The sequence below is a fragment of the Nansenia antarctica genome (assembly GCF_963989245.1).
Source record: "Nansenia antarctica genome assembly, chromosome: 1".
Taxonomy (NCBI): Eukaryota; Metazoa; Chordata; class Actinopteri; order Argentiniformes; family Microstomatidae; genus Nansenia; species Nansenia antarctica.
In genome coordinates this window covers 62,799,826-62,813,955 of record NC_137674.1, presented here as the reverse complement: position 1 = coordinate 62,813,955, position 14,130 = coordinate 62,799,826, and the positions used below count along the sequence as shown (strand labels likewise).

General features: G+C 45.1%; 1 protein-coding gene across 2 annotated transcripts in view; it reads right to left on the bottom strand.

Annotated features, from left to right (window-relative positions):
• LOC308169623 (uridine-cytidine kinase-like 1) overlaps positions 1 to 13,738 on the bottom strand; it is a 25,279-nt gene extending 11,541 nt beyond the window's left edge. Inside the window, exons 1-7 of one of the 2 annotated variants that reach the window (XM_080544329.1) lie at positions 13,633 to 13,738; positions 12,425 to 12,624; positions 8,265 to 8,371; positions 6,966 to 7,136; positions 5,041 to 5,112; positions 1,711 to 1,900; positions 1,520 to 1,581 (exon numbers count right to left, since the gene is read on the bottom strand). In XM_080544329.1, coding sequence (XP_080400455.1) covers positions 1,520 to 1,581; positions 1,711 to 1,900; positions 5,041 to 5,112; positions 6,966 to 7,136; positions 8,265 to 8,371; positions 12,425 to 12,624; positions 13,633 to 13,724 — 894 coding nt within the window. In that variant the 5' untranslated portion in view covers positions 13,725 to 13,738. Of the gene's footprint in view, positions 1 to 1,519; positions 1,582 to 1,710; positions 1,901 to 5,040; positions 5,113 to 6,965; positions 7,137 to 8,264; positions 8,372 to 12,424; positions 12,661 to 13,632 lie in introns of both variants that reach the window. The other variant, XM_080544328.1, reaches the window with a different exon arrangement.
• Positions 13,739 to 14,130: the final 392 nt, after the last annotated feature.

The window sequence follows — 14,130 nt, the reverse complement described above, 5'->3', positions numbered from 1 at the left end:
AATGTGTCTGAGCATCGGTCATGGTGCAAGCGGATAAGTGCCCTTGACACACACACACACACACACACACACACACACACCTCTGAGCTAGAAATTCCTCCCTGTTATGGCCCCCTATATATATATCCTGTGAGTTGTGTTGGGTTCAGACCTCAGCATTCTAAGAAATGTCGACCCATAAACTGTAGTTTATTATCTGATGTTACGCCCCTAGGGGGCGATAGTGGAGTGGGAGACTGTTGGGGACAACTAACGTCTGTCTGTGATGGTTAAAGGCTGGAAAATGAGTTCCAGGGTGAACCTCAGTAGGAAATTCATTGAGCCAGACAGGTTGAGGTCAATACCATTTCAATTCAGGGCGTAAACAAGAAGAAGAAGAAGAAGAAGAAGAAGAAGAATACAGATTAACCTAAAATCAATTAATTGAATCCCCTGAATTGACTGAATTGCAATAGAATTGAGCCCAACTCTGACTCTCAACCAGTCCAGACACCATGTTGAGGGGTTGTGTAGAGCATTGGTCTTCATGGCCAATGACCACCACCATAAGATCAGGGCAGGGGAGAGGAGGCTGGCGGAGGCAGAAATCGGAGGACGGGCTCATTGTAACACATGGAAATGGAATAAGGAAAGGTATCAAACACGCCTGTCCTGCTTCTTCTGCCTCCACCACCCCTGCCTGGATGAGGGTCGTCATGTCAGGCTAGCATGCACAGACTCAGTATGGTGGGGGGAACAAACAGGGTTGGTATCACCATTAACACCATGTCATATCCAGGCCAGGGAGGGATCCTCCAGTCACATGCTGCTATGTAATGTTAGGATCTACGGGGCTGGGGAGGCGGGATTGGGGTCAACACACATTCTAATCCACTCAATGCAAGAGGTGTCGTTTTCAATTAGGCTTTTTCCCATTCGTACATTTCATCAACATCAATTTGCTTCTCGTATTGACTGAATTGAAATTCAAATCCAATTGACCCAAAAACCTAACAGGCCTGATCCCCCCCCTGAGCATCCACAGAGATACAGAAACAACAACAGTAGAATGTCATTAGAATTCCATGGGGGGGTGTTCAGGGCAGGACTGAAACAATTGTCTGAATCTCATTAGTCTCATTAGTGACTTCTAACTAGCTTCCAATGGTGATCATCAGGGGAGGCTGGTGGAGGGAGGAAACAGGAGGATGGGCTCATTGCAATACACAGAATGGAATGGAATAGATAATAGATGCCAACATTAATTCAGTTGGCTCAGTACTTGTACTCTGTGCAATTACAATAAAGTTGAATCTAATCTAAAATTACATTGAATTCCTCGTTCTACTCCATTCTGTGTGTGCAATGAGCCTACGATTTCTACCTCTACTGATCCACCCTATTAAGGAGAGTCAAGGAGAGGAAACCACATTAGATTATTGGGACGGAGCCACAGCTCGGCAGACACTAACACTCTGCAGGATGAGAGTCTCCTAGCCCTGCCATAAGTGAGAGGTCAAGGGTCAACATCGACATGTACCTTTTCCAGCTGACTGTGGACATGCTGCACAATCAGATCCAAGGCCACAAAGTTCTCTCCCCCTGAAATGATCAGACAGACAGACAGACAGACAGACAGACAGACACAAAGGTTTGAGTGTTGTTTCTACAAGAAAATGACTCTTTTGTTGCGTGTACCGAAACATGACGTGTGCCGGCGACCGTACTCACCCCTGGGGACCACGATGTCAGCTACCTGCACGGTGGGCTCGATGTACTGCTCGAACGCAGGCTTCACAAACTTGTTGTACTGCTTGATGACCCCGTTGATGTCGCGGCCGCGCTCCGAGATGTCCCTCTTCAGACGCCGTACCAGACGAATGTCTGAGTCTGTGTCCACAAACACCTTCATGTCCAGGAGCTGTGGGGGAGGGGTGTGTGTGTGTGGGGGGGGGGGGAGCGGGTGATAGGGCGAGAAGTTATCTACAGTAAAGAGGTTAAGCAGTTTTCAAATGTATTTTCCTGAGCAACACAGCCATCAGCCAGCTGGGGGAGACAAAAGGTTTCCTAAAAGCTCCGCCTCAGCAAAAGATAAAAGTTTTGGATCAATGTTTCAGCAGAACCGTATACAAGGGTTAGACGCAATTAAAGCGACGGCAATCCGCCACCCCCCACCTCAACAAAGAAGACGTATTGATGGCCCACATCTTGCCATCGAGTATGTGTACAGTATTACTCAGAAAACCAACGAGATGGTCAGTTGTCTGGCAGTAAATCTGACCAATCGGACAAAGCCAAGTGCCGCTCCAGCAGATCTGTCAGCCTATAGGAGGAGCAGTATGAGGAGTGAGCTCGGCTACACATCACAGGACATAATAGGATGGGGGGGGGGCGCCTTGGCGGTAGATCACACTCTAAGCTGTAGAGGTAGAAAACAGGTCCACCACACAGGATACCTCCACAAATCACTATTTGTGTTTTGATTGGCTAGCAGTGTAGTAGTCCCGCCTAATGCTCAAATGTCATTGGGTCTTTGATCCTGTACGCAGTGTTTCCTCTATATGCATTTATTGGTGGCGGGCCGAATGAATTTCCTCCGCCACTAATTGATTCAGTCCACAAATAATAATAAAACCTTTTTTTAAATCCACCTCTGAACATTTTAGCTGATTAAAATATATCTGATCCTAGATCAGCGCTATAATGGATGTTGACTAAAAGTGCACCTAAATCCATGCCCATCTCTCTCTAACCGCTGATCCAAAATCAGATTAATGAGATTAAACATTCAGTTGACGACGTGACACAAGGGCTACTCCTGATTGGTCTAAATGTGAACCGGCATGAGAACCGTGCAGACTCAACCATCCCTGCTCAGCAGTCTTACCTGACGAAATGCTCGGGCGCCTGTGTTTTCTCCTCGCAAATAACGGGCTAAAAGTCACCGGTAGTACCATCTAAAAGATACAAAAAGCTGATCTAGCTAGCTAGGTGCACAAATAAGATATCACGTTAAATAACTTAGAAAAATTAAACGAAAACAGCGACAGATGGATGGATTTTTCAAGAACTTTAATTCATGAAAAGGTCCAGAGTTTCTTGTTGCAAACGGAGGAAGGACAAACAACAGGTGCGTTGAAACCAACACCCAATCATGCCAGGACGATGGCTAATTTGATAATTTTGATAGACATGATAGCCATCACATCTAGTTGAAAAACTGTCGCAAGTTGAAGAACTCGCGCAAGTTGGAAATACTCAGAAACTTTCGCCAAGTTGGACATACTTTTCCTGTTGTGTTTGAGACGGAGCCAAGACTGCTCGTTTGGAAGGACATTGGAATCCGTGAGTAACGTAAACCTTCAGAGCTGATGGATGGAAACCGGTATCACAAGTTTATATTCTGTATATATATAAAAAAAAATTGCCATCCTCCCTCTAGTTTTGGTTGAAATTAGGTCGTTGTTTTGAGCGCGCATGCGCGTTTCATGCACGTGCACGCGAAAAATATGCGTGCGGACAGGGCTCTCCGCCACTAATGTAAAAATTCCTGGAGGAAACACTGCTGTACGTCAACATTTTCAAGGAGTGAGGTATATCACGTTCTATTCTCTCTCTCTCTCTCTCTATCTCCCTCTCCCCCTCTCTCTCTCCCATAATTGGGAGATGAGGAGCCACTTTAGGAACATTTAATACAAGTTAAAGATGGCAGCTTGTTGCTGGATTGGACCCGACCCTTGCCGTCTGCTCGAGTCACGGCCAAAGGCTGGAGAATGATTTATGGAAGGGCTAATAAACCGTGTGATAAGCACACTTAGGCCAAAGCCGGGCCTTCATTACAGCAAAAACCTACACAAATGACACGTCATCAATCACACTAGATAATGCTAGTCAAGACGATGTTCCTCTATAGAAATCATGTGAATGGAAATACAACCAGAACTTGCAGTTTGTCCTATCTTCTGAGCCCAGCTTCGGGCCTGTCCTTACAATCGCTGACTTAATGAATCACAAGGAGCAGGACTGCTTTACCAATGGAAACACAATCGCTCAGATTTCAATTTGTATGGATTTCAGTACACACACACACACACACACACACACACACACACACACACACACACACACACACTCACACACACACACACACACACACACACACTGAGGGATCGAAGCAAACAAAGAGACCCTTCATCACTGCCATTAGGCTAATAGAACACTGTCCAGTCTATTCAATTTACACACTGGCCTGGACCTGAGACAGACAGGCACACACACTTATTTTTGGGTTCACTGTCGCACTGTATTTAACACATTAGAAAAAAACATGTCATCGTGGTTTTGCCATAACACAGGATGCCTATAAATTGGGTCGACAATGCACGCACGCACGCACACGCATACACCCCCCCCCCCTTCCTCCCCAGCCATTTCACAACCCAAACCCAAAGGGGGGTGAAACAGTGAATACAGAGTCTGAGAGAAACGCTTAAGTCTCATTTCCCTTCGCCTATTTCCCTTTTGCCTGCTCCGGGATGGAAGCGGTGATCCATTAATCAGCCTGGCTGGCTGCAGTCTGCGTAGCAGAGTGATAAATCAAGTCTGCCAGAGGGAGAGAGAGAGCAAGCGAGGGAGGGGAGAGAGAGAGAGAGAGATGGAGAGAGGGATGACTGAAGAAAAAAACTGGAAGGGTGTGAGAAGTAGGCATCTAAAGGGAATGTGAGCATCAAATCTCATGACTCACCTTCACACAGGTAACACAGGTAAATGGGTGGATTCCCAGAAACAGATTAAGTCAAGCACAGATTATTAAGGCAACTCCTGGACTCCTTGGGCTGGTTTCATGGACCCAGATTAAGACTAATGCTAGACTAAAAAAGCATCCTCAATGGAGATGTTTCCATTGCAAGTGTGATTTAATCCTGAACTAGGCTTAAGCATTGTCTAGGAAACCGGCCCCAATATTCTTCATTAAACCTGGTCTTGAGTCCTCCTGGTCCAGGGTTAGGCTAAACCAGCCCCAAAGATAACATAACACCTGATCCCTGACCAGCCTCTTACCTTCAGAAGCTCCTTGTTGGCGAACGCCAGAATCCCCTCAAATATGACAACGTTGGCCCCGTAGACGGTCTTCTGCAGGGAGAGCACAAACAGCAAGGAGAACAGGAGAGACCATTACCACGGCAACCAGACTGATCACAGATCACTGACCACAGCGAACCCGAGAGATCAGCATCACAGCAAACAGAGGGTAGGCAGAGAGCTACCGTGTGGTAGACAAAGGGACTGCGGCTCCCACTACCGCAGGGCTGCCTGACTGGCACCAGGTGTGCCAACCAGGTGTGCCAACCAGGTGTGCCAACCAGGTGGACCAACCAGGTGGACCAACCAGGTGGACCAACCAGGTGGACCAACCAGGTGTGCCAGGCAGGTGTGGGAGTGAAAGGGGCGTGGCAGTGAAACAGGAGGGAGGGAGGGAGTGGCGAGGAGCGGTGGGCGGGGGAAATAGGGCATCTTAGCGCACACCCCTCCTATCGGCTGTGCTGTCAGCACCGTGTTTACAGCTAAACTAAATGTTTACCTCCTCTACCTCTATCGCCCCCCCTCCCCCCCGTTCCCCGAGCCTATCCCTGGCTGATTTACGGCCCTAATCGAGGCGATTCGTTTGCTGTAATTACCTTGCACTGCAGCTATCTGATAAGCAGGTAATGTGATCTTTCTCGCTCACAGGAAGTTATCCCGCGGGGGTCGCTTAGCACGGCCCAGCGGCCCAGTGGCCCGGACTGCCTCGTTAAACTAAGATGTGATCCGGACAAAGCCAGAGAGGTCCAAACTGAGATGGACTATCAGGTGCTGACTCACTGGGCTCCAAGTGGAACCACGGTTGAAGTAGGAGTGTGTGTATGGGGGAGCGTGTGTGTGTGTGTGTGAGTGTGTGTATGTGGGTGGGTGCGTGCGTGTGTGAATGTGTGTATGTGGGTGCGTGTGTGCGTGAGTGTGTGTATTTGTGTGTATGTGGGCGTGGGCGTGTGCGTGCGTGTGTGTATGTGGGTGTGTGCGTGTGTGTATGTGGGTGCGTGCGTGTGCGTATGTGGGTGCGTGCGTGCGTGTGTGAGTGCGTGCGTATGTGGGTGCGTGCGTGAGTGTGTGTATGTGGGTGCGTGCGTGAGTGTGTGTATGTGGGTGGGTGCGTGCGTGAGTGTGTGTATGTGGGTGCGTGAGTGTGTGCGTGTGTCAGGGCTCAGACATGCGTCCCAGCGGTGTGACTGTGTCACAATCCCATTACACTAGCCTGAACACCTCAACGCCGCAGTCATTCACCAGACCACCTTAGTATTGATCAGGGAGCAGGGGAGTGGAGAGAGAGTGAGAGTGAGATTCATTAATTTAGCCCATTACTCCCCTGGTGATTTAAAATGGTTTTAACAACAGAGCTCCGAGGCTCAGAGGGCCCAAGGTGACCCCACAGTTTAGTAGTAGAGAGAAGCAGCACTGTTATCCTTCATTGATAATGAGAGTAATAAACTTAGTCAGTCACACACACACACACACACACACACACACACACACACACACAGAGACAAACACACAGACACAGACAGACACACACACACACACACACACATACACACACACAATATTCTGTAACATAATCAGATTCACATCATGGCAAAAAATGACCATCAAATGATTTCTGAGTTAGAAGACACGTCATAATTTCCCTGGGTAGTCGTACTTCCCTCAGCCATGAAATTGCATCGTGTCTCAAGGATAAGAAAGCAACCATTAATGCTGAAAGCAATTCTCATAAGGACATGTTCGCCACCGATGGTCGATACGTAATAGACCTTTGGAATTTATGCTGTTTATTTTTTATCTTTATTTAACCAGGAGGACACTTGAGATTAAATTCTCTTTTTTCGAGGGAGACCTGGCCAGACACACACAAACACAAACATACAGCTCTCCCCTGCGCTGTGCCTTACCCACTCCTTGCGTCTGCAGTGTGAGGTGAAGTCGTAGACAGGGACTTTGATGCTTTTTCCCTTCTTCAGCTTCCTCAGAACGGTCACCAGCAGCTCAAAGTCAAAGGCCTCAGGGTGGTCAAAGTTATACTCGTTTCTGGCTGCCAGCTCCTGCTCCTCTTTGTTCAGAACCTGGAGGAGAGAGGGAGTCCATTACTGAGGGAACCCGAGTGTGTGAGTGTGTGTGTGTGTGTGTGTGTGTGTGTGTGTGTGTGTGTGTGTGTGTGTGTGTGTGACGACAATCACACAATTGTTATTGGAATTGTATGTCTTCATTCACTGAATTTTGGAGTTTGATTACCCAACCGAACTTATTGGGAGATCATCCATAAAATAATATATTTGATAGATAAGGCACACATTGGTAGATGTTAAATACAGATTATAATCAAGTTACCATCACATCCTAACCAGACATCTGTGCGCGCAAGTGAAATCATCGGGCAAATTTGCCATTGATCTCAATGCAGTATTTAAGCAAATGCAGATTCAGACAAAGAGCAGAGTTAGAAGGCCTTTCTGTGGGTTGTCACAGGGTTGTCCACTGTATTAAAACACACCACAAGGCCATCGACCTTTGTTTCAACACACAGACATAATTAATATGAATTATTTAATTAGTTCACTTATCGGCTAGGGGTTTGTCCAATTAATGCTTTAACAAAGATCAATGACTTTAAAGGGTTGGGGACAAGGTTGTGTACAGTATGAAAGAAAGAAAGAAAGAAAGAAAGAAAGAAATGCGAACGCTTACAGATGAAACCCTGAAGGCAGCTTGAACGTGTAGTACCAGCCAACACCAGGCACTGTTTTCACATGGCTTCATTGGTAAAGTCACCCGAGGCATTTTCTTTTTTTTTAAACAAAGTGTGTCGATTCTTTCAACCTTGTGGAACAGTGGTCTGAAAATGTGACACGGTCTGGTGAAAAGGGCAGCATGTTTTTTTCCTCTTTTTTTTTTTTATGAAAGTTGACTGAAGTGTTGAAGAGCCCACTCGATATAACAAAGAACAGATTTCTTCCTGTGATTGACTTCCTGTGTTAGTGCCAGTTTATCTAATAAGGACTTCCTGTGTTAGTGTCAGGTTACCTAACAAGGACTTCCTGTGTTAGTGTCAGGTTACCTAACAAGGACTTCCTGTGTTAGTGTCAGGTTACCTAACAAGGACTTCCTGTGTTAGTGTCAGGTTACCTAACAAGGACTTCCTGTGTTAGTGTCAGGTTACCTAACAAGGACTTCCTGTGTTAGTGTCAGGTTACCTTATAGAAAGAATCCATGGAGAGGAGGACCACCCAGGGGACGTCCAGCGCCTCAATGATCTTATTGGCCACCGTAGTCTTCCCAGAGGCACTTCCTCCACACAGACCTGCAGGAGGATGAAGGAGAGGGTCGATGCTAAGTGGGATACTTGGGACGGCCCGACTGACTTCACCCCATTGAAATTGAGATTTACAACAATTAAGGTTAGGGGAAGGTATCGGGTTACGGGTAGGGTCATCCCAAGGATCCCATTTAGGATTAGGGTTAGGATTTAGGTTAGGGTTAGTCACAAACTCCATCTAATTCGTGAGCTGAGACGGTGACGAGACGTTAACGCTGGGAGGCTGTTTTCGTATCGTTTTTGGAGTCGTGTGGTCGGCGATTGGGTGAGTTTTTCGATAACGATGACGCGGACACCCACACATGTATTGTGGTTTACTTAATACTGTTCAGCAATTGAGATTACATTCAATGCATGACTTGTGCTATATAGGCTAAATACAATTATGAAAGCAGCAAGTAACAAGTGTGCGTCTAGGCATTAGGCACGTAACATCCATATGCTGTATAAATAAAGTTTGATTGATTGATGTATGTGCACATTGCATTACCCAACGACAAACATGTGGTACATGTTCCAGTTTTATTATTTGAACTACAGAATAGCAAACGTTAAATTACACAGATTAATAATGTATGCATGCCATATCTTGGATTAAGACGTAATGTAAGTGGAGAGGAGATTAAACGGGACTGCAGGAGTTTTCATTATGACTAGGGGTGCAACGGTTCAGTTGGTCCACGGTTCGGTATGAACCTCGGTTTTTGGGTCACGGTTTCGGTACGTGTTTTTGTGCGTAAGGAGAAAAAGAAATGCTACTTTACTTTATTCTGCTACTTATGGAACTTTAACATATAGACACATTCCAGAATATGACTGGTATATTGTATAATATAAACAAATAGAAATATATATAAACAAAAAATAACAGAAACACTTTCAAATGTGACATCAGCCAGTGTTTTGATAAACCAGTAGGCTACTACTTACTGAAACTACAAACTGCTTTCAAAAGACGTGTCATACATTGAAATCCGAAAAAAGATGATGAAGTTAGAGTCATTTGAATGTTGTTAGACCTCAGGCACATATAGGGTTAAACTGTCTGTCATCCAGAAAACCGGAAACAAACGCTGCTAACAGCTAGTGGCTAAAAAAGCACAGCGCTACAAACGTCTAAATTGTATTTTAATAACATCACAACATGCTGATAGAACATCAACATGCTAAAAACACATAACTACACATAATTAGATGATCACACAGTCCTTGCTTTTGAACACGTCCTAAAACGAAAGTATATTTACAAGCCATGTAAACCGATAGACGATTACCGATAGCCTCAATAACAACAATAACAATGAATCCATTCCACAAAGTATACATATTAAGAGAGCTATTTTGAGAGCTATTTATAGCGGTTTCACGTATGCGAGTGGTTTACAGTTTCACCAACTGCAGTCACAAATGTGCCTCTTAGGCTTGACGACTGGTATAGGAAAGATAGAAATGAAAATAAAAATTTACTTTAGCTATGAGAGCTGTACCAGCTGTAGCCCATATATGCATTGCGTGAAGCATTTCTGCGACACGCGTTTCTGTTCACTGTTTTCACTCCCTCATCGCTGTATTCAATACCAAAACCAGAATTAATGACCCCACAATGCAGATTTGTAGCAATCCGGGGCTTCCTCAAGCTGTTGCCATGTTCTCAACTCCACTCGCCATGAACAAACATTTGAGCAAGAAGCAACTGCGTTCCAGACCAACTCCACCTCCGACTTTGAATGAAACACAGGATAAACCGAAAACCGCCACGGTTCACTAGTGTATAGAACCATGGAAGGCGAACCGTACCGTCCGTAAAAAAAAACGAGAACCATTGCACCCCTAATTATGACCCAACCATTCAGCGCAAGACTTGTGCTATAAATAGCCTACACTTTATAAACCAGTGCTGTGATATTATTTATCATCTTAGAAACATCTTAGCAAGAGGCACTTCAACAATTATTATAACGTTTATTATATATCAGCTCTTTTTATACAACCTAAATTTACACAGATGAATAACGTATACATGCCATATCTTGGATGCAGACGTAATGTAAGTGGAGAGAAAATTGATCGGGAGTTGACAATACTACCGAATGAATGAAAATGAATGAATTTCTATTATTTTACGGTACTGTCTCAATTATAATTTTCTGAGTCTACCAGTACAAGCATGCCCAGTGTACCTGAATACCCGGTTCCATGTGGCCAGAGATTCTTTTGCGCGCCGATGAGAAAACGCTTGTGTGGCCAGAGATCAAAATTGCATTTCGTCGTTGTTTTGTCGTCGTGTAACCAAAGCCTTAGCATCTAGCAAAAGGAGAAGTGGTTAGGGAACAACATCGGGGGTGCGTCCCAATAGCCTGAAGTGGCTTCTTCTCCTAGTCTCCCCTCCTTCATCTGCACTGCCGTAAAGAGAGTAGAAAGGCGAAAGCAAACATCCTGGTTGACCATAGAGAACCAATCTCCTGGACACAGACTTAATTCTAATCCTAAACTAAAAGTGTTTTCTAAGAAGATTTTCCTTATGAAAGTGGGATTTAGTCCAGGTCAGGACCATGCATAATCTGCATCCGAGAGACCGCCCACAAGAGTTTACCTTCCCCACTCCCGTTTGGCACCTAGGAGTGGGTGAAGGAAAGGAGATTAGGAGGAGAAGAAGCCACTTTAGACTATCGGGAAGCACCCCCAATGTTCTTCCACCATCTTTCCTTTTTCTAGATCTAAAACTACATATACAACTCAGAAATACATGCTGGTGGACCAGTGGTCTAGCACCACAGTCTACAGTGCACACATGCCCATGTTGGCATGGGTTTGAATCCGGCCCATGCCCTGCTGAAATGCCCTCTCTCCCTTCTTCTCCTTACTTTCCTGTCTGTCTTCACTGTGTCTGTCCAATAAAATGTTGTAATATGAGTGGGACTGCCCCACTCAAAGAAAATAACTTGAAAAAAAAGAAATACATGCTAGTGTTGTGAAAAACAAGACGACTGCTGATGCTGCGGCACGGAATGGTTCAGATAACAGGGTACAATTCAAAACTGCTGACTACAAACCTGCACTGAGAAATTACTCAAGATAAAAAACAACTTGCTTTAGAAAGCGGTTGTTAAACTACAACTTTATAGATTTTAGCTGCATGATGCGATAATGAAAGCCAGCCATGTAGACTGCCTAACGTGGGTGATAAAGCAGGCCATCCCGTGAATGTAATCCACTGAAACTGTTGACCAACAATGATACCAAACAGTCCTGACGTTCCATGATGCTTGAGGGTTCTTTTTACGTGTGTTTTCACTGTCTGTCTGTCTCTCTTTCTGTCTGTCTCTCTTTCTGTCTGTCTGTGTCTCTCTTTCTGTCTGTCTCTCTCTCTCTCTCTCTCGTTGTTTATTCCACTTGAGTGAACTCGGCCTCATCTTCCTCAGTTACAGTTAGAGCATCGGACAGACTAGCAGCAAGGGCTCTTTACTGGAATCATCGACCAGACACATCCATGTGTGAAATTGTAACCAGTCAGTCCAGCTCATTGGCAGTAACAGATTGCCTACTAAAGATAATAGCATGGGTCTCGGTAGCACTCAATGGCAATCAGGTTTGTTTACACAGAGCACCGTCTATCCGCTGGCTGTGGATGGACACACACACACACACACACACACACACATACACACACACACACACCTCATTTCATCAGGGTATGCATTAAAGGCTATGGGGGAGGCTCTAATGTGAGAATGGAAACGCATCATGAATTCTGAAAATCTTTTGAGAACACTTAAATGACATACACATCTTTGTCCTTATTCCAGTTAATCAATGTAATGATGATCTTGTACCAATATTTATATAGTATTACTACGGGTGGCTATACAGGTAGTCTTACTACAGGTAGTTATATAGTCTTATTAGAGCTAGTTGTATAATATTATTATACAGACACACTCAACTCATCATGGTTCATGTCTGGTCTGTTTGGAGGCATGGTTTTAACTGTTTTCAGGTAACTAATCATAATTTGCATGGCAGGTCTCCCTCTCTTACCGATTACAAAGGCCTCTTTGAAGGTGGTCCCAGTGACATTGTACCAGGGGGGTCTCCCCGCAGTGTAGATGGTCCTCTTATTCGTCCTCAGGAATGGGGGCTCCGTCTTGCTCTGGCTGGTGGTCCGTTTCCGTGGCGACCGGGAGGGGGTCAAGGGGCAGTTGCGGCCCAGAAGGCTGTCCAGACTAGAGTCGTCGCCACTGCCAATAGGAGTCGTACCGGAATCAACACAAGGGCTTAAAAAAGGTTCAGTCAGCACAAATCACCACAGTAGCTGCAATTCACTCATTTCCAATAGTTAACAAATAGCTACCACCAGCTCTTAAACTTTGTGACTGTAGCTAGACTACTTCTAGACATCCGATTAATTAATTCCCTCCTTCCGTCATTCATTCATTCATTCATTCAACCTATTGTCCCTGAAGAGATTGCCTCAAACGTCAACTATCCAGAGTCATACAGTGGGCCTAAGAATTTGGGCCTATCTGTGGGCCTATGACTGTGGGTTTCTCTACCATCAGAGTTGCCGTATGAGCTCACACCTGCCCCATGCATGGTGATCTGGGCAATTTGACCATGACATTCAAGTTTATGATCATGACATGACATATTTGTCCTGTGGAGAGAGGAGAGGGAGTCCACATACTTGAGGAGCCCTCATCAGTAGCTCTCCACAGTGATTATGTCTGTGTGGGTGAGGGAAAGGGGTTAGACCTCAGCATCCCTCCCCAGGAAATCACACAGCTGCCCGGGCATGACATGGGGCAGACACTCGCATGAGTAAGGCTGTCATCACTTGGTCGAAGAACAGAACTGTGGGTCTGGAGGACGTTTAAAATGTGGTTGGTCAACTAGATTAGAACACCATCCAGAGACACTTGATATACCCACATCCACAATGCCACGTCTGTCTTGCATTCATTATCAGCTTAGCATAAATAGCTAGCTAACATTCTTCTACTTGGTTTCATTGAGCAAAGATAGGCACCAATTGGACAGCTACTGTCCTTTGCGGCAATAGCTGAACAATTGTTACTGGTACAATCAGCACGAAGAGAGCTGTTAATGACAAAGCGGGCTGTCAGGTAGCTACAGTTAGCTTAGCTAGCGATGTTTGGCTTTGTAATGGCCACGCAAGCTGCTATTCTCCCGGGCTATATCGCTATATAAGCTTGAAAAAAGCCCTATCTATATATATATGTGGCTACCTGTCAGATCTGGACTTAGATTTGTCCTCTTCTGTCCCCTCTACTTTGTGTTGCGTCTGAACATCTTCGGTTTGGTTCATTGTCATTGCCATGTTTCCATCTCGTCCGGCGCGGCGCGTGAAAACACATGGGATGAAACGTGCTTACGTCATTCTTTGTGTACAAGTCGTACGTCGGATACAGGTTCTGTGTGACTCCGCCCACTGCAAATAATTAGTTTTCTTTATGAGTAATGAATTATATTTTTGCCTCAGCTTAGCTATACACTGTATGTATAATGTAATGTTACATGCTTTCACGAATGTAACTTGACTGTTCTGAAGGCTCTCGTGATGCTGTCTGCAGATAATGGGGATGAGTAATTCTTAGCCTTCTTTATGACTTTTAAAGAGACATTCAGATTCTTCTTAGCCAAGTGACATTTAACATGTTATAATCACGTTGAACCGTCAAAAGTCAAAGTCAAAGTATTTCAATCAGGAGAGACTTAATGAATTT